Source organism: Denticeps clupeoides, chromosome 6, assembly GCF_900700375.1.
Source record: "Denticeps clupeoides chromosome 6, fDenClu1.1, whole genome shotgun sequence".
NCBI classification, from domain to species: domain Eukaryota; kingdom Metazoa; phylum Chordata; class Actinopteri; order Clupeiformes; family Denticipitidae; genus Denticeps; species Denticeps clupeoides.
Genome location: NC_041712.1, coordinates 7,937,079 through 7,958,947, shown reverse-complemented (window position 1 = coordinate 7,958,947; position 21,869 = coordinate 7,937,079). Strand labels below are relative to the sequence as shown.

Sequence of the window (21,869 nt, the reverse complement as noted above, 5' to 3'; positions counted from 1 at the left end):
TTATGTGCATTTAGTCAAAGCATGCACATCTGATGATGTAGACTTCAGCCATAAGCGTCAGAAGAAATCTAATTTTCTGCTATATTGCTCTTTGTTTTCTCTGTCTTGAGTTCATTACATGGCAATTGTGTGCAGGGCTACGACCTCTGACCTTTGAAGATGAGTGCTGTGTGCTGCAATATTAGAAAATGAAGGCCAGGAACAATTTCAGATCAGTTTAATATCTATTAGAGCGATTTAAAAATAATAAAATAAAGCATACTGGACAGAGATGATTTGTGAGAAGCCTGAATTCAGATGGCCCTCCTCCCTTTTTTGGTTTAAGTCTCAGTAAATTAGTTTATCACCCAATGAGATCAAAAGAGGAAAAAAAATCCTCACACCTACAAACAGAAAAGGACACACACACACACACACACACACACACACACACACACACACACACACACACACACACACACACACACAAACCCAAACGCTCTCACAATTGAGAAATGAAAAGTCCTTTACATCCAGCTGCAAAGCCAGATTTTGTACTTTTGCATGTTCCTGAAGTAACATGTATGTCTGTTTGCTGTCATGTGTATTTACAGTAGGTGCTTGTCCTTGAAAATGAAAGAAAGATCCTCACAATAAACAAATGATGAACATTCATAAAAGAAAATAAATATGTTGCTCGCAATTGGATGTGTGCTAAAGATCTCAACATGTCAAAGTGTCTTCAATTCTCACATAATAATAATAATAGTAATAATAATCCTTTTAACACCATCATAATGTCTACATAAGGCACCCCCAGCCTATTCATCACATGAATATTTGTAAATCGGCCATCCTGGTGTTTATCCCATCCGCCGTCACGGCACGCCGGGGGGCGATGATATGTAGGGTTTATGAGGGCTGTTAGGAGAGGTGGAGCAGCGAACACACACCCAACATCGAATATACACTCAGAGCTGAGCAGTTCAGTGACCATGTGCTTCTCAGGTGAAGTAAGGCACGAGTTTGCAGTTCCTCTCCGGTTCTAGAGTAGGCGCGGCGGTTTAGTCCCAGTACGAGTACAGGAGAGTCCAGAGCGTGATCTGGTGTGATGTGTTTTTTTTTATTTTAATTTTTTCAAACATTTACACAGCTGACTTTATGCATTCATGTTCAGACAAATACAAAATGCACGCACACACACACACACACACACACACACACAAAATAAAACTCATTTTCTGAAAAGCTGTGTCACTTTGACGTAGGGGGATGAAATGAAACTGCCATTGCGTCCTGTAAACAACAAAATGGCAGCATTTTTGTTTGTTTGTTGTTGTTTTTCCTGGACATATATGATGGACAGTGTGACTCTGTTGTCCGAACTGCAAACAGGGAGTGTCCTTCGTGATTGTACTCTCACACCGCTCGCCTCCTCCGCAAAATTTGGAGAGGGCAACGTCTGGATCCCCTGCAAGTTTTGTGTACGTGTGTGTGTGTGTGTGTGTGCGAATTTGAATGTGTGTATATGTGTCCGGGCATCAGGTCGCGGGGGGGAAAGGAAGGTTTAGAGGCAGACGTTGTTGTTAATCTGGCAGGTGGAGCCAGTCCCGGCTTGTGATAAGAACAGTTTCCCGTTGGGACAGACGCACACCTCAAACACAGTCTGTCTGCTCACAGAGGAGGAGGCTTTCCCCTCTGGCAGCCGGAGGAGCTTGATTTTTTTGGCATCCAGGGTGATCTAAAGGAGAAAAGGCAAAAAAAAAAAAAGAAGAGGAAAATGGCTGAATTATCGAGAACACTGGCTGTCTGCGGGCAACCTGGTGGAAGAACAGAGTGATGAGTGGCCTAATGATGAACCGCTTTAAAGCACTGCCTGCGTTACACTGAACGGAGGTTTATTCACCTCTCCGGTCGGCAGCATGCAAAAGTCCTCACCCCCAAGTTAAATTGTAACAGCACTGAGTACAATACATCTTTACATCTCTAAAACCAACGGATTGCAGCCGGCGAGCCACTAAAACAAATTCATGTTGGTTTCACTGGGTTAAAGCTAAAAGGACATAAGAGACACAAACTTCTGAAAGGTCCTTTGAAGCTCACTGAAAAGAGAGTTGTGCAAAACAAAACCCTCACAGAGAGCAAAGGCACTCGCGCTGTACTGCGTATGTTGCTGGTAGTGAAAGGGGCTGTAGATGTCTACAAACACATCTTCAAGAAATGGCTGCTTTGAGAAGAGGATTTGACATCATGTCAACATTTATCCTCAGAACACAACTCAAGCTCAAGCCATAAGGTGGCACACTGACAAGGACATCATAGTTGGCCACATGGATTTATTGTCTGTGATGCAGCAGATTCACCACTTGGAAAGTATTGTGGAAATTGCCAGTAGATTATACAGAATGAATTCAGTGGAATTTGTGCGTTGTTCATCCTTTCTATGAAATCATTTACATTTACAGCATTTATCAGACGCCCTTATCCAGAGCAACTTACAATCAGTATTTACAGGGACAGTCCCCCCCTGGAGCAATTTAGGGTTATGTGTCTTGCTCGGGGACACAATGGTAGTAAGTGGGATTTGAACCTGGGTCTTCTGGTTCATAGGCGAGTGTGTTACCCGCTAGGCTACTACCACCAATCCTTTTTCATTCAACAATTGCATGGTAAAACAAAAACTATATAATAGAACAAAATAAGTTCCAAAACATCAACCAAGAGGAATGTCCATGACCAGGGGAAAACAGATAGATCCAATCAGCTTCATGCGGCGGGTTCACTAGTCCAACAGGACATGGCCAGGCATACAGTTTGTCTTGCTTGAGGTGCAAACACAGGATGACAGGGAGAACAGGATTACCCAGCTGGGCTTCCAGGATCAAGGAAGGCTGATGGAAATGTCTATGCGCCTTGTGAAATGGCTGTCTAATCGATAAATTACTAAACTTGTGGTAGTAGCCTTGTGGCCTACCACAAAGTAACAGGTTTAAACCAGACCTCCCACCATTGTGTCCCTGAGCAAGACGCTTATTCCTGAGCTGCTCCAAGGGGACTGTCCCTGTAACCAGTCACTCTGGACAATGGTGTCTGCTTAATTCTAACTTGAGGCTTAAGCAGAAAGGAAGCGCAGGAGCAGGACATCTTGGGATCAAAAAAGGATTTATTGAAGATAAACAAGGGAAAACAGGAACTCATAATAACCCTAAGGCGTGTGACTTTTCTGTCAGGAGAAAACAATGCAACATAAAGGCAGGTAAAGTCTCTCCACGTCAATGCGGCCACACCCACTGGGTGCTGTTGCACTGCTTTTAAAGGAGTCCTGAGCAATCAGGCCTAAGAGGCTTCGGCAGTGATTACTCCGGAGTCCTAAATCAGGCACCTCGGCAACTGTGTGCCTGAATGGGCGTCTGGGCGTCACTGAACGTTTGTCACCAAATGATTAACAGCTGAAAGGATAGTGACAGAATGCATTTGATTTCCTCCCTGTGGAAATCCCAGAAGCTTTAAAGGATCTGTAGATCCCATAATTTGGATTCCTAATTAAGATTGGACCCACCCATAAACACCGTGTTCATGTCATCTAAAAGTGAATGATAATGGTGCAAAAAAAAAAGGACTGTGAGGTCTTACACTTTATGTATACTGGAATCTATTTGTGAGAAGTCGTAAAGCTTCTGAACCAGTCAGCCCAGTCTTTACTGGTCCCTGGTGTCCATTCGCCCCCCTCATTTCAGACTTTCTGACTCTGCCTCCATCTCTCACTGGACTCAGGAGAGCTTGTAATACGACAGGCAGGAGAGGAGGCACTTCGGATGGGGAAAAGGGAAAGAGGAGTCATTACTAGGTGCCTCAGGGAAGCAATCCTATCAAATAACCTGGAACCCTTTTTAGAGGGGGGGTCTCAGCTGAGTTGTTCAGGCATCTGCAATTGAGCAAATTCAAGCAAGACGCGCAGCAGTGGGACTCCTGATACGCAAGGCTCATGACTAATTGCGCCGAGGCTGCCATGGGGCCAGCGTGGCAGTGGAGGTGTTTCTGCTCCAGTAAAGAGAATGACAAATGACCAGCTGAGATGAGCAGAAATGGAATATGTGAGGAGGAGAGAATCCCAACAGCCGAGCCACAGCAGAACTAAATCCCATCCTAATGATGTCCTGAAATGTTTGATAAGCTCGCTCTGTTTTTTTTTTTTTTTTTTTTTACCGAGAGATATCACTGCAAAAATATGCGAATGGCTTGGCACTTAATTAGCTTGGCTTGAAAGAGGTCCATAGAATAATAACAACTTGAACTTACGCCACTAAGAAAGTTTACTTTTAACAGTCATTTCATTTAGTACACACAGAACACATAATACTGTTCATATACTGGGCTCTATACGAAACCTGCTTCCTCATTTGTTGTGCTGCGTTGGGTGGGCCTGGAGGCGGCTGTTGACATACATTTCTCCAGCATTGCTCTTGTTTTGCTCTGTTTAGTTTGTGTATGATGTGCCTGTTATGAAGCATCCATCCAGTTCAAAGTCTGTATGTTTAAATGAGGGACAAGATACATATTGCTGCCCAAATATGAAATCTGGCTGACTATGTCAGTGCTTTGGGTCTTTGATTATAGAGCTTACGGGCTGCACGGTTAGCAACATGGCTAAGACACTGACTTGGACCTTGTGTGTGTAAGTTGCATGCTATCCTCCTGTTGGGTCGGTTTCCTCTGTGTTCTCCGATTTCCTCCCACAGGTGAATGGGCTACTTTGAAGTCTCTGTACGTGTCAGTGTGTGAATAAATGGTGTGTGTGTGTCCTGCAGTGGGCTGGTGCCCCACCCTGCACCCAGTGTCCCGAGACGGGCTCCTGCAGTTGCAACAATATTTAGTATCTTTAGTGTCAGTACATTTTGCTCTGTTATTCATTTTACCAGTGTATAAAAATGGACTGGTTTGACAGTTGGGACAATATGTCCAGGGTTTATTCAGCAGAACTGTTATACTCTTAGGTCACCACCATGTTAAGAACACGGGAGCATTTTATACATGTTTTTGTCCCTCAAGCACCTCCAGCTCCTCTGAAGAAGCCCTGGATCCCTCAACTTCAACTGCAGCTCAAACGATAGCCAACTGACAGCGGAAGTTCCAGTGAGGATAACTGGGAGTTGCTAGTTCTAATAAACTGCGATCTTCCATTTGAGTGAAACTTTATCATGGTTCCAGGACAATGACTGTTAACATTACACACGCAGTCAATGATACCAGGATAAAAGAATAAGGGCCCATAAACATTTTGAAAGTTAAGGTGTGTTTTACATGGTTAGAAATAAGCAAAAGGAAAAGCTATCTCGAACTAACAAAAAATAAATCAACCATCAGTATACTGTGTGTGGTTTTTATTAAAGTGGTGTTGTAATGTTGTAATAACCCTATTAATAAACAATTGCAAAGCCTATACAGATATTATATCTGTATCTTATATCGGAATCTGTATTTCATGATGGTGCACACTGTTAATGTGTGCACCATCATAAAGGGTACCAGGTGCATAAAATAATAATAATAATAACAATAATAACAATGATGATAATAATGAGGACTGACAAGGTGAAGGATAACTGCCTTCATGCAGAGTTGGCAATGAAGCTAGAAAGTAATCACAAGTCCATACCTCTCCGTCTTTCGACTCCAGGAGTAGATTACTTCTACACGTTGCCTGAATGTCCCCTGCCTCTGCTAGGATTTGGACACCTTTTGGGGCCTCCATGGACAAAGACCGGGTTGGAGACTCCAGCCTGTAATAAGGAAACATCAAGTTGGATTTGCACATCTTGCCACTGCACTATGAGATTGTTCATTTTAGGATATATTTGGATATAAGAGAAATAGTGAGCGAGAATAATAAGAGATATTGTGTCCAAGATTGAAGATAACACTGAGGGAGCAGCAGGTGGATCCATACAAACTGAGACATGGGTCTCTTATTTCCTTCCCCGTAACCGGCTACAGACTGTCACGGAAATGAAACACAGAGACTGGGGTGCAGCACTAATCAGGGTGGTTGCAGGCCAGCAGCCAGGCTTTATGTTGCACCATGAGACAATGACACTGATATGACTGCTGCCCTGCCGGTTCGTGTTTTATTTCTTTTTTTTATGAATTATAAATCACAAAATAATTCCAAATAACCTCTGAGTATACTTCAGTTCAAGCCAAGATTCTTGGCTCATAGCAGTCCCTTGTGGCGAGTCCCAAACCTTCTTGTTAAAATTGCGAGGTGGTGAAGAGCAGCGCCATGAAGTGTAGATGAGAGACAAAGTAAAGCAACAGCACACTGAATTGGAAACTAGACACAGTCTATTAAGGAAATTAAATATTGATCACATGCTGCAGAGGCCGACTATAACAATAAAAAGAATGTCTCTGGATGACCAAAACCAAGAAAGCCCTGAAGCAGTAGGGAAAAAATCCTCAAGAAATGAAGATGGATGAACTGTTTTCTCCTGTGTGAAGTGTGCAATTTTGACTCATAGTTTGCTTTTCCGGTACATGTTGATTTTAGCTATAATTGAAAATTTTCTCTATTTAAAGGCATTAAGCACAAGTTTCAACCACAGACACAATTTTTATGTCCATAGCAAACAAAATCATTTTGACAGGAACATGCAGAACCTGGTTTAATTTTCTTTATAAACTCAGAGGACTATAAACACAATCAGTGTGCTGTAAGGCCGTGTAACTGCTTTGAAAGTAACTGCTGTGAGCATCCCAGTGAAATGTAAAAAATCCTTCGAGTATAAAAACAAGCAATAGAATTTTCATGGATAAATGAAACATGTTGGACAGAATCATAATAATTTAATTCATCTGAAAGTTGTAACATACATATACGTCCTGTTAAATATCATATTATTGTCCCCTTTTTGTCTCAGATACTATGTACCTTAGGGCAGTAGTGGCCTAGCAGGAAAGAAAGTGGACTTGTAACTGAAGGGTTGCGGGTTCAAATCCTGAGCTGACAAGGTGCCAATGAGGTCCCCTTGACCAAGGTACCGTCCCCACAGCCTTTCACGGCTTCCCAATGCTCACCAAGGATGATGGGTTGAATGAAGAAGACACATTTTATTGTGTCACCATGTGCTATGCTGCAGTGTATCACAATGACGAAAAAAAACTATAACTTTCACTATTTTTGAAGTTCCAAATTTAAGTTATTCGTAATTCTTAAAAGTGTGACATTAAACGGATTAGTTAATATTTACTACTAGGTTACTATGCCTAGTTGTGGACAGCTACTTTAAAGTATTTTGTCATCAAGTACTGTTGCTACTATACATAGAGAGTATGATATGTGGAGTGGGGGTTCTACAAATGCTAATCAGATAATCTGACATTGTTTTAGAGATGATAAAATGTACCTTTGCACAGATCTCAGTATTGCAGGAACAGGACCAATACTCCCATAACACCAATTAGACTTTATACTGCATTTTACCCTCCTCCATAGATCCACCACAGCATTCGGCAAGATCTTCATTATAAAAACATGAAATGTGAGATTCGTAAGTGCAATGGGGTGCAAAAGTGAGGAGAAAACAAAAGCACGAACCAGGCTCCTCAGCACACCCCCATCTCGCATGAGCAGAGGAGTGATTCTCCCATCCAGATCATCACTGATTTGATCTTCTGCTGCAGATAGCTGGCTGGCAGTGCTTTATCAAATATGGGAGCTGTGTTCAGCAGAGGAGTTCTGATTACCGTGTTTGAAGGTGAAAGGAAAACTAGAGCAGGGTTGTGTCAAACGCAATCAGCTCAGTGTTAGGCAGCTCTAATTAAACATAAATGGGGAGCCGACACACAAAGCTGGCGCTGGCAAGGACCTGCAACCCTGTGCAAACTCTCTGGCACAGTCATCTATGGCAGGATGCGAATGGTTCCTTATGAATCATGGCCCTGGATTTGTGTAGTGATGGGGATTCATGCTAATTGGCAAGCGATTACATTTTTTTTTTTTGCTTGGGTGTCATTTTCTTGGATGACATTGCAACAACCTTCACGTAATATTTACTATTCAGCAATTTCATGTCATTAAGACAACTGAGGACTGTGGGTTAGCATTGTTTTCTTTATGTATTGTGGAGGAATTTCCACAGCACTGTTCTCTCAGTGTTAGACTTAAATGTCTTATATATATGTCATTACAAGAAATCTAGATTTTCAAGACTAGATTGAAGATCTAGTACTGTTCACCCCAAAAAAAGAGTGTTTTTAAAAGGAAACAGACTGCATCAGACTGTTAACCCTTTACAATCTCAGTATTCAGCACCATAGACAGCTCCCATTTACTAGTAACCGCATTTTATAAATGCAGTAACATGAAAAACATACTTTTAATGGTTGTGAATGAAGGTTCTGCACTTCGCTACAAAAGATAAAAAACAACTGAAAATAAACAGAAAGAAGTAGAACCAATGTACTAATCCACTCTGGCTTTAAAGCCTCGTACGTGTCCTGTCATTCACATTCAGACGGATACAGGGTCCCCTTTTCACAGCACTGTCAGGGAAAACAGAAGCTGACTTCATGACACAACGATTTTCCCCTCTAAGCAAGAGCAGCAACATCGCAACATTGCGGGGGAGAGTTAACTTCTCTGTCACCACGAGGACAAAAAAAGAAACGAAAAAGGGAGAGAAGAAAATTCTGATTGATCTTTGCAAGGGTGGAATAATGGGATGCTGCCGACACAATCTGCATCTTTGCATGGGCTGGAACGACGGAGCGTCTGGGAAGAGAACTGAGTGGAAAGATGTCATTTCCCCTCCGCCGAATAGGAATTGTCACTTGCAGGGGAAAGCAGGATAAATGAACCTTTGCTTTTCTGACTGTGGCAGTGCTGGCTGCTCCAGCACACGTGTGCTACTGTTCCCTCTGTGTATCTACATGGTCCTATTGAATAAAAAAAAAAACCTGAAAAAAGCACTGGAAATGATTTATGAATTACACTCATTACATTCTTTTGAATAAACTTACAGCCACTGTGTCCCTGAGCAAGACACTTAACCCTGGGTGTCTTCAGGGGGACTGTCCCTGTCACTACTGATCTGACAAATTGTCATCTGACAAATTGTGTAAAATGTAAAAATTTCCACAGTAAACTATTTGGAATAGCAAATAAGAATAGGTACAATAGCAAAGGTGTAACACAGGGCCCAGTTGGGACTTTTGTGCAATCGTAGTGAATTCCTAACTATTTATTCTTGCCATCGGACGTCTCTGAATTGGTGCACGTCGTACTTTAATAAACATACTGAAAGCAGGGCTTGAAAAAGTCACAAAAGCATTCAAATGAACATGAATCTGGTGAAAAATGGTGCAGTTCCACATTTAACGGGCAGCCGCTTTAATGAGCAGCATCCACAACCAGGCATGATTAAACCAGAGGACCACAGCGGGGCATGGCGGTCCCAATTCCTCGCCGCTCTCGCCGTTCCTTGCGGCGGGATAATGGGAGAGCCCTGGGGCACCTGCGACCCGCACGCCGCGCCCAATTATTCATATAAACATACATCTGCAGCGGGCGGCGGCACCACTAGATGCTCCCTGGATGATTCTGGCTGAATGGGAGCTGTGACCCCATTGCCGGGCCATCAGCGTCTGGCGTCCACGACTGCGGCGGACATTGTGCTGCTTATAATGATTACAAATTGCTTCCGACTTCCAGCGAGCAAAGCCAAAATTCTCGCGGCTAATGCACACAACAAAGGGGAGAAAGTGCGCCTGCTGTTTTTATGTTGATGCATTCAAGAATTTCTTGCTTTTAAAATGTCATCATGGGCTCATTATGTCATTGCTGTTTTTGCCTCCCTGCCTAATACATCTCCATTGTGCGTCGGTGCCACAGTTGTTTAGTCAGAGCTTGTTGGTCATTGTTTGAAATGGTATTTGAGGACTTTGCAGCATCATCCTGCTAAATGGAGGGATGTGCCACTAGGGGTGGGAGGTACTGCAGGGGATGCAGTTAACACTGCAGACGGAATGTACCTGCCAAAACGGCGACAGCTAAATTGATATCTGTCAGGGTCTTTGGTGGGTTTTCTTCATGCTACACTGATTTTTTAAAAATCTAATTTAATTAAATAGTGTGGAGGAAAAACTAATTTTTACTTGTCTATCTTACATCTTTGCTCATGGGAAAGAAAAAGAACAATTAAAAAAAAAATAAGAAAAATGGGGTTACGGTTTGGCTCCCTGATAGAACAGAAGTGTAAGCAAAGAAAACTTTTGAAAGAAGATCAATCTCAATAACAAAACAGTGGCATACTACCAGATTATAACATTATAACACTTGCATAAATGAATTTATCTGATAAACAGCAGGTTAATTAAGGAAGCTGCCCTGTAATCAGAAGGTTGGCGGTTCGATTTCCCTTTCCGCCGAGGTGCCACTGAGCAAAGCACCGTCCCCCCACCATGCACCCCGGGTGCCTGTCATGGCTGCCCACTGCTCACCAAGGGTGATGGTTAAAATTTTGTTGTGTCACCTTGTGCTGTGCTGCAGTGTTTCACAATGACAATCACTTTCACTTATTTGCATGCCTTTGCCACAGCAGCAGAAGGGTTCCTGCGAAAAGGGTCCATTTCAATAAAGACCAGAACGGCATTCATAAAGTCCACAGAAACACAATCTGTGTGTTTCGGCATCTCTTCTGTCTCATCGGTACGACCGCGGCGTAGAAACCCTGAGTGTCGGCAGTGATATTCGGATAAATGCACAACCATCTTGAACACATGCGATCCCGTAAAAACCTTGCTCTCCAGACACTCGCTGCATGTGTCACGTCAATAACAACCGTGCGACACCGCACTCCACCAGCTCGGCTCCTTCAGCTTGACTGACGGCTGTCAGAAAGGTGCTGCGCTAAGACGCGTTGCCTGCAGGACCTTCCCGTTGGACACATGCGATATCTGTCAGCAGGAGATGGCTGCCTTTGCGTTGGGGATGAGCGATCAGTCACAATGGTTGCGGTGGGGTGGGGTGGGGATGGTAGAAACCGGAGCCTGCTGTCAGTCCTGTGTTACATTTACGGCTAATTATGCCGTTCCGGGGTGTCTTTACTGCCCGGCCAGCACCTGCAGGCTCTACCCCGATTCTTCTTCCAATCTGTCTATTGGCATAGCACTTCAAATGTTTGTTTTAGTTAATGAGAATCTTCCTTAATTAGATTTTGATGAGCATCGGGGTATTGATCATCCATGGCAACATCTCCAGCAGAGTTTGGTGCCAAAAAAATGTACATTGATCTCCTTCTGTCTGCAAACGTTGCGTGAGAACATTCATCTCGTCCTCTCTCATTTTCTCCAGCAGAGGAAAAAGTGAGTCGCCCCATCAGAGAACTTGGCCGCTAAATCTGAAATCACCTGCCCAACCTGGTGCCCCTAGAGTGATGACATCTAGAGTGTGACATCTGGATGAGGTCCTCTCCCTACTCTCAACACCGAGGACACCATCCGTAAAGAGGAGGTTTGATCTCCTGCACAGATGCCTAATGTGCAGACAGTCACCTCACTGTATTCTCACTAAAAATAGTCAGAGTTATTCATGCATGCAGAGGGATCACATGATTCTGTTTGAAACAAACAATAAAATGAACAAATAAACTCACATAATCAAAATAATAAGATTTCACCCCACATACATCACTGTCTTATGTAACCCTGTTTGGTAGAAGTTAAGCACATTTAGAGCATTTTGGGCAAGATACTGCATCATGGATTTAGGATTAAAGATAATCTTAAAGATAATCACCACAATAAAGGGATAAACTAGTCAACAAGTAACATGTGGATGAAACACAGTCCACAGCTTTGTTCTTTTATTAATTTTTTCAGAAATTATGCTAATTACCAACAGAAATCCCGAAAACATTTGATGTCAGATATCTTTTTTTATGCAAAACTGTGTGATTCAGTGTTCATTTTCATAAATATGTGTTGTAGTTGTTTCTGCCGTTTTTGCCAGTGTTTTGTCAGTGTTGTAGAATACGCTTCCTATCAGCTTGAAGTGACACACATTTGTCTTCCGAGTGATTCTTACCAGCCATGCAAAACAAACTCTTCATCCAGTTATGTGACATGTCGGTGACTGCTGACGGAGCGCTACAGGAAGTGTGGACAGTGTGTCGACAACCACTGAGCCCCGGTGTGAATACATAACACGGAACGATTGGTTTTACCTCCACCACAGAACATATATTATATAACATATGCAGATCATATATTATTCATCCCTCTAAGGCTATAAGAGCTGTGTGGTGTTAAAAGACAATTCATGAGACGCTGGGGACTGAATGTGCAAGAAGTAAAACTGCAGCAAACTATGTAAAAATATGTTGCATTCTATTCACTTTATTAATATTGAGTTGAAGTCCATTCAATGTTTGTAGAATTACAGCTCACACTGTAACGATGAAGCAATGCTTCAAATTATTGAAATAGACAGATAGATAGAAATTCTGGAATCCAGAGGCTGGCACGGACAGTGTACAAAAGTCAGTACACAAATCAGTACACACTGAGACCACGCAACGTGGTATCTAGAAAAAGAGGCAAAAAATAGCCCAAGGTCACTAAAAAATAGAGGTAATGTACTTAAAATGTAAAACTGAAGTGTTTATATATGTATAATATAATATAATATATATATATATATATATATATATATATATATATATATATATATATATATATATATATATATATATATATATATATATATATATATATATATATATATATATATATATATATATATATGCTAACTGGTGAGTGGAGACACAATTGCAGCATCAAACCCAGTGTTTATAGTTAGAAATACTGTGTGTGAGTGTATGTGTGTGTGTGTAGTAATTCTAACCCTAACCCTAAGGGTAAATCCTAACCTGATTACCCTTTCAGCCTGATTGAGTAACTAATGAAAAAAAGATGGAATGTTTACCTTAACTCCTTAAAGGGCTCCGCCCTGACATGAGGCGTCTCCACAGAATTGCTGAACACCGCTCCCTCAGCACCTGGAAAAGAAAAACAAGAGAGTATGGTAAAAGTGTGGGTTTCACTCTGTAGCCTGTTCAATATCAAGACTGTGATGCAAAATCAATGGACACAGTCTCTGGAGTTGCCCCATCGATCTGAGCCTCGGCCCCAACTCATCTGCGCCTCTTTCTGCACCTACAGCCACAGGCTGTCCTCGCCCGAGGGAACGCAAACGCATGGCGACAAATAATCCCCGTTCAACGGGTGTGTAATAAAGCAAAAAAACAAAAGCAAAAGCTGTCTAATGGTCTCCAATAACCAGACCTCAGCCCCACCAAAGTTACCTTCCTCCCATAAAAAAAACCTTTAAGATGAGGTGGTGATGCAGCGTCCCTCCTGAATGCGAGCGCTGTGAGGCAAATATTTACAGTACTTCAGGGATTCTTTTAAATTGCTTGGCTGTGTGGAAAAGTGCATGAAAACAGAGAAAATATGCAAAAACGCAAGCAGTCACTCATTGGGGACAGATAATTCCCCAGCTTAATGGCCAATGCAGGAGGGGGGGGGTGCTCCTGTTCTCCTGATGGCAGTTCGCTGAGCACCCGGCACCCCCTGAGCCCGCCGGCTCCTGCGGCTGCTGCCGCGGCTTGGCGGGAGGGCCGCACGCTCGGTTTAGAGTGCCCTGCAGGAGGGAGGGTTTACACCACACTCTTACTTTAAAGCTACTGATTCAGGAAGGGCTCAGAACGCTGCATTTTGTAAGCTGAGGATGGCCAGGGGCCAGTTTGCTGTAGCAGTCATGGGCACTGAACCAGGTGTAAATCTTTATAAATATACACACACACACACACACACACACACACACTCTTTAAAATAAATGAAGAGTAATAATCAGAATCACGGCAAAATGGTATTAAAACAGCATAAAATTGTGTTATTTTTTATCATACTTTAAAAAGGCTTGGTAATCTCAGGTACATTTTTTTTTATCTTAAACTATGCAGGGCTACAGAATTAAATGTTGTCCTGGCCTAAATTGCATTCGAAGTGGAGAATCTTCATGCAAATTGAAAGGGCTAAACCTAATCCCCATCCTGGAAAGCGTCCCACTGCATCTACCCAGTGCCCACAGGATCCGGCTGTGATCGTTCGGAGGCTAAGCCCAGACTCTGATGAGCGCTTCATTAGGCTGTGGTTTGATTCAGATGCAGCACTGGAGAATAGATTCGGATTCAATGTTTGGCTTGACACCTTTTATTTTAAGTCAATCGACAAATTTGGCACTGTGTGAAACTGTGGGCCTTATTGGTGTTCCGGTTCCAGAAACTGAGAACAACATTAAAACTGACTGGAATTAGTGTTAATGCGTTTAAGACTTGTGATTACTTTGGGAACCTTGTGAAAATAATCCACCAATAGCATATAGTAACAGCACTACAATTGCTGATTTAGTGACCGCTCACATTTCGGTTGCATTAAGTACAGCAGGGAATGTGCCCTTAGTTACCTTGCTGTTCAATAATGCCAATTAAAGGAAAAAATGTTCTAGACATATGGGATTAGTACACATGAGTGATTCAGATTAAAAAACATAAAGGTCCACCATAGTAAAATGCACTTAAAAGGATCCTCTACGTGAGCAGTTGTGTGCAGCTGGGTCTTTATGATAGGCGAGTGTGTTACTATGCCTAAAGTCAAAGTGTTTATTTGTTATATGTAACACCGCACTCGGCCCTCAGTGTACACAATGAAATGTGTCCTCTGCAGTTAACCCATCACCAGTTGTGTGCAGTTGTGCACTGTGCTTGCTGTGCTTCACGATGACAATCACTTGATCACTTCACTTCATAATGAGATGAAGAGCGGCGGGATGAGGATAAGAGCGGCTTATAGAAGTGTGCTGGAATTCGCAAAAAAAAGTTGTCTTGTAATTTTTCCCCCAAAAAATTAATTAACCCACTGGTTCTTTAGAGTCTCACGTGACGGAATACATTCATGCTCATTTTACATACAACTGCAATGCTTTTAAGACAAGGCAGAAAATCTTGAATCTGGTTCTAGAAACTTTTATTTTCTAGCATCTAATTCTGGTTCCTTTTCCCCTGGTTTGTGATGGTGGTGATGGCACGATGACCAGTTTTCCACCAGTTTCTGATGATCCACGCCTTGCCATTTCCTCATCGTTTAGCTTTGGCCCAGAGCTCAGGCAGTCAATAATCAACTCCCACAGATATCTGCCCTCTCACTTAGCTGGAATAGAAATGAACATTATAGCAGCTTTTATAGGATAATATTTCATGGGCTGGTGCATCTCTGGCATGTGTATAAATGACAAATAATTTATGCTTTAAAAAAAAGTGCCCTGCAGTTTGATGGTGTGGATTCGGTGGAGAAAACTATGACATTTGCATTTATTTGTACATTAATACACACACAAAGTAATTACCACACCATTATGGATCATTTCTATGGTCAGATATGGTTTTCATTCCCGAAACCTTAATTCCTTCCTCATTTACAACCACTCATGTTCTCATTATTGTCTCACACAGATATATTAGGTTTGAATAAAACTATGTGGTAAATGGAAAAAAATGGGCCAATTCCATCCTAGTAATGTGGATGAATAATTAATTTCACATCAAGCCACCTCCTCCAACATCCAGAAATCCACTGTGAAAATAATGATAAAGGGGCTAATCTTTAGATTTACAGTTTCAATAAGGATTTCCACAGGGCTGGTGCCTGGCACACGCTCCTTGTAAACTGCTCTGGTGCAGCAGTTACAGTTCATAGATGCTAATCATCGCCTCTGGGAGAGAAATGATTAAAATGGGTTTGTGCGGATTGTGGCAGGATCAAGCTGGGGAAGGAAAGCAACCTGTGTTGCCTCACCAATGCCATTCCCAAATTATTCAGCATGGAGCAGCCATATTTAGTATCTTCATTATCATTGATCTTTAGGGTTTTTCCTCATGTCTTAGCTCAAATTAGACAATATAGCCTGTGAAAATTTTACTCTGGCATTAAATATCACTTTTATTTGTTTTGTTTCATGAACTCAGTCATCCCTGACCCCAACTCTTTAAAACAATATTTGACAATTAGTTGCACAATGACCTTCTATAAAGTACCAGCCATAAATGTCCATAAACAGTGTGACATTTATTTGAAGCTTAAATGATAGTCCTGACAACCCCCTCCTCCAAATTCATTTAATCAACGTTTTGTGGCTCTCAAACTCAGCTGGATACTAAACTATACTGACTTCAGAAGAGCATGAAACCAAGGAACTGTGCAGGTCCTGCCACCTCCACATTGCTCAAACTGTACATGGCCATCATAGTCTAAACAAAAAAATAAAACATTTCTCATTCACAAGGTGCTGCTCCATTAAAAATCACATCTGTTCATGTAAGGTTTCAGCTGTGGGTATAATCATCAATCATACTGTAAAACAGTGGTGAATGGTTATAAAAAACTCTCTCTCTACACACAAAAGTACTGTATTAAAAACCAGTACAACTTGATGAAAGAGGCAAGGCACCATAGAGGTTAAAAGGATGAACAATTTCTAATTTATTAACACCACTAAATTATTATTGCAGTTACATGTAAATATTGTATGTAAAAAAAGGTACCAATGTTACAGAGAAAACCAAAATGTAAGACAGGAGGAAAAGATAGCTGGTAGCCCCCAGCTACCATAAGTGAACATACTTTATACATTTGACCCACAGGAAGTTGTCACAGACCAATCAGAATGTGTTGTTTCTGTCTTGTCCCGCCCCCGGTGACTCCCGTCTGGGGCAGACAAAGGCAGGGCGGGGTATCGCAAAAACCATGGCTGGCATTTCACACCTCTTGCCATTTGACAAAGATATGGAAAACGGAGGTGTTGAACCTCTACGCAAAACAAAGGTGCAGAAACGCCATGGCCCTTTGACGTCCCATCTTACAATACTTTGTAGTTTGAAGTCGAATATCAACCGCCTATCAATAATAAATCTCAACTACATGAACACTGTAACATCTCTAACAAGGGGCAGTGGTGGCCTAGCAGGTCAGGAAATGGACCCAGAAGGTTTGAATCTCGATCCACTCACTGCGCCTGTCCCCACTCACTGCACCTGTCATGGCTGCCCACTGCTCACCCATGATGGTTAAAAGCAGAGGACACATTTACATTTACATTTTACATCATTTATCAGACGCCCTTATCCAGAGCGACTTACAATCAGTAGTTACAGGGACAGTCACCCTGGAGTTAAGTGTCTTGCTCAGGGACACAATGGTAGTGAGTGGGATTCGAACCCAGGTCTTCTGGTTCATAGGCGAGTGTGTTACCCACTAGGCTACTACCACCACACATTTCATTGTGTCACCGTGTGCTGTGCTGCAGTGTTTCACTTTACTTTCACTTCACTTTCACTAAAATGGGGTTAATAGCATTAATTGAGGTTATTGTTATGTGTCCTGTAAATTCTCAGTTTAACCAGCAACAATAATAAAGTGTTGCATAGGTCAAAACTTTTTTTCTTTGTCCTCTAAAAATACATTTGAAAAGGCGGTGTCCTCTAACATTCTGGGTCACGACAAAAAAAAACCAACTTATATTTAGTTTAGTGAGTTCTGAACAGCCAATAAACGTTGAGAATTAAGATCAATTTTAGATTGGTAAGGACTCTTTATTGCATTCCCAAACAGAACTGAGCCTTCTGGTGGGTCCCAAATATGTTGACCTGTCTCACCTCTGCCTCATTTCAAGCATAAAATAGTATTCAGTTTCCTTTGTCGTGGCATTGGCTCAACATGGTGTATACGTACACAATTCTTTGAGCTGCATCGTTTGTTTCTGTCCTAAATGTCACACTGTCTGTTTGAGTTGCATTCATAATACTGAAAATAACACAAAACAGGGAAGGACAAGGCCAGTCTTCACACAGAAAATCATAATTTGCTGTATTTAATTTATATACAAATAAAATAATAGGAAACAATGGCTTCCTAACATCAGTGGTGCAGCTACTATGCAGAAAATAAACATGCACGATCCACCAGGCTTTTCATACATCCCTTTGACTTGTCTTGAAAATTCATCCAGCTGACATAAAATCACTTCAGTGAGAGGTAGTTTAGGGGGCTGCTGTTGACCCCCTGTCTTCACTGGCTTCGTCAAAAACCTGCTTTTACAAAGCAGAGTGTCTGCAAAAGGCCACAAAAAGCATTTGGAGTAAAGCAGACCCCTTTGTCACCACGGAGACCTTAAAACCCAATGGGAAAGTAGGAGTGGCTGGAGATGCTTGTACTGCTCTCAGTAGGATTAACATAAATACCACTGAAAGTTCAAGTGTACAATAAAACACACTGTAAAGTCCAGCACTGCCCCCTTTCGCCTTGCTTTTCAGTGTTTAACAGTGCAACTCACACTACTGGGATCTGTTCTGGCCTTAATATATTTACCATCATTATGCTCCTATTCTCTACTATTATATTACAGCTCTTCGAATTGCTCTGCTGAAGCGTATGACGGTTCCATCGTCTCCTGGAGTCACGTATGAATAAGTTTAATCAAATCTCTGCTCTGGAATTCTACTGAAAAGATCAGTGTACATATCAATAGGAACACACTAAGACCACAGCCAATCCATCACTAAAGAACTCCAGGGTCTCGCATGGGGGAAATTTGTGATGATCCTTCGGCCTCCAGTTTAGTGTCATTTGCTGCCAGCATTACTGAAAAAAAATGATCAGGACCCAGAGGAACTTTTTACTGTAGACTAATCCTTTTCTGGAACATAAGTGCACTTGAGTGTCGAGAGGGGGCAAGGTGTCTGGCACGATGCAGGGGGACCTTCACTGGGGATTCATAAAGGTCCAGCATAATAAAATGCATTTAAAAGGATCCTCCGTGTGAACAGTTGTGTGCAGCTGGGTCTTTATGATAGGCGAGTGTGTTACTAGGCCTAAAGTGAAAGTGTTTATTTGTCATATTTAACACAGCACTAGGCACTCAATGTACACAATGAAATGCGTCCTCTGCAGTTAACCCATCATCAGTTGTGAGCAGTGGGAAACCATGGAGCCAAAGGACACGGGAAAGCAGTGTGTGGGGACGGTAGATTACTTAAGGGGACCTCAGTGGCACCTTGGTGGTTCGGGATTTGAATCCGCAACTTTCTGATTATGAGTGCCACATAATTTACATAGGCATGAATACACGGTTGATGTGACTTCAATTTGGGCCGCCCATGGCAAAGACCTGTGACTTAAACGCTTGGCTACATAGAATTGTAGGTTACCATATCAATTTGTGAAATATACATATTAGAGGTGGGCATAGATTAATTTTCTTAATCTAGATTAATCTCACTGTAGTCTTGGAATTAATCTAGGTTAATCTATAGCAATCTAAATTAATCTAGATTAATCTATAGCAATCTAAATTAATCTTAAAAATAAATTTTCCCTGAAGCAAACCCGACGGCTTCATAGCTACATCCATGTTTCCACGACACGTGATGTAATTTCTAGAGCTGTGCGATTCATGACTCACCCGGGTTAATTGCCCGGATCCTTTAAATGACTCATGAGTCCTTCGAGTCCTAACTACACCATGTCTAAATTGTAAATTCCAATATATTGGTTTACATGAGTCCGGTTGTAGAGGAAGTTAACCGCCAGGAGCGCTAACCCGCTCTCTGATCCAGGTGCTACTGACTCAAGTGACTCAAGTGACTCACGCACCCGGATCAGAGAGCGGGTTAGCGCTCCACTCAAGTGACTCAAGTGACTCACACACCTGGATCAGTTTAGTGAGTGACTCAGAGGGAGCCGAATCCTAAAAAGGATCCGAGTATTACAGCTCTAGTAATTTCACAGTTCGAAGACTAGTTCTCGCCCCCTACAGTGCAGGTATACATCCACGTGATTGTCACATGTGATACACAGCAGCACAGCACACGGTGCACACAGTGAAATTTGTCCTCTGCATTTATCCCATCACCCTGAGTGAGCAGTGGGCAGCCATGACAGGTGCCCGGGGAGCAGTGTGTGGGGACGGTGCTTTGCTCAGTGGCACCTCAGTGGCACCTTGGCGGATCGGGATTCGAACCGGCAACCTTCTATTTACGGGGCCGCTTCCTTAACCGCTAGGCCACCACTGCCCCAATAAATCTAGTGTAACCATTTAACTCCGGCACAATAGCTTGCGTAGTATAGACCCATCTCCCAACCCAAGTTTGTGAATAGATTAACGGCAATATTTTTTTATCGCCGATAAGGGTCTCTTGTTAACGCAGCACGTTTTTATCGCCCGATAAAGAGTCTCACGTTAACGCCGATAACGGCCCACCACTAATACATATACAATTCTTGTTATTCAAGAATAAATCCAGGTGTGTTATCACCCACTCACCACCCATTAATTCTTATTTTTAATCAGGGTTTTCGCTTACTTTACTTTACTTTACTTTATTTGGCAGACGCTTTTATCCAAAGCGACTTACAATGGGAAGACACCAGCAATTCTCGTTCGCTCCATCTTGAGTTTCTTTCCAATATTCAGCCTTTGTGCAGAATTACATTCACTTTTAGCAAGTCATACAATGAGATCCAAGACGCATAATTTCAGTGTGTGTAGCTTTAAATGTAAATGAGGAGAGGAGGAGTAGAGTGGCCTATAGAAGCGAGCAGGTATTGATGTCCTTAACACTCATGTTGCGCTTTTTCCAGAATTTCTTTTTATTATCAGGGTTTATCAAGGAAGGGGTGGGAAATTCTCTGGGCAGAAACCATCCATGAGGTAACAGGAGGTAACCTTTCCTTTTACAACGACATAAGGGGACAAATTCCAGATCCAACCATCTGAGCTGCCGCTCTCTGAAGCAGAATGGCCAAAGCTCTCTTTAAACCTATCACCATTTCTAGCAACTGCAGGTCCATAGACAGTCTAGGAGAACTAATAATAATGTTAATTTCACAAAGGTCAGAAAAAAACATTTGAGAGGAAGATAAAGTGATATGTTCTATCACACCTGATTCAACTTTGAAAGTTGAGGTTGAATCATTTGTGCTTAGGGTCAATCCAAAAAGGTGCAAGTGGCCTCTAGGATCAGAGTTGGTGCCTCTAGTGGTCACCACTGGTGTCACATATCATGCAGAATGTACAGGAAGTACAGGTCAGTGCACATGAGCTCCCAATGCAGGAAAAAACACTTTGGATAATTTACCACTGTATCATTTAAAAATATTTTATTATTGAGGCTAATAGTCCACTGTACAGTCACGAGCCCAGCTACTCTGAAGAAAGTGCTGTCTAAATTACTAATATTTAGGGTGTGGCAGATTGTACTTCCCACAGGAACTTCACTAAGCACTGCAATCCATCCCTCGAGTGGTCCCTTTAGACCAGAGAAGGCTTTCTGCAGAATGAGATAACACGGTGGAAACTCCATCTGTCAAAATAAAGTTCTTGCCTCTAAGACACAAGTTGGAAGTTGCAGGTTCACTGCTGTTTTCACAGTGTTATACGGAACAGCTTACATTTAACATGTGGTTTGGAGGTTGCATTTTACCTTCAGTTTGTCTTCTCTAGACATGATTTGCTTCTCACCCATTTCTTATTAAAAATACGTTTTTTTTGGTTTTTTTTGCTGAAGGGTTAAGGGGTATAATTATTTCACAAATGTTATCAGTCCACCCATGAGTAGATTTAATTAAAACATTGCTGTTTGTAGTTGTTACAGTATATAGGGTATCTACTCAGCACAGTTGAGCTCATCTGTGGGTTTAGTAAATACGTTTCATCCTATTTATATTAATCCCAGAAAGGTAAAGAGATGGGGTGGTGGTACTCGGTCACAACGTAATAT

At 42.0% G+C, this 21,869-nt stretch overlaps 1 protein-coding gene across 3 annotated transcripts in view; it reads right to left on the bottom strand.

The window, feature by feature from the left end:
- Nucleotides 1-1,083: 1,083 nt before the first annotated feature.
- sgcd (sarcoglycan, delta (dystrophin-associated glycoprotein)) overlaps nt 1,084-21,869 on the bottom strand; it is a 142,025-nt gene continuing 121,239 nt past the window's right edge. For all 3 annotated transcript variants that reach the window (XM_028984141.1, XM_028984138.1, XM_028984140.1), the window contains exons 6-8: nt 12,962-13,034; nt 5,636-5,759; nt 1,084-1,720 (exon numbers count right to left, since the gene is read on the bottom strand). In XM_028984141.1, coding sequence (XP_028839974.1) covers nt 1,547-1,720; nt 5,636-5,759; nt 12,962-13,034 — 371 coding nt within the window. In that variant the 3' untranslated portion in view covers nt 1,084-1,546. The remainder of the gene's footprint in view (nt 1,721-5,635; nt 5,760-12,961; nt 13,035-21,869) is intronic.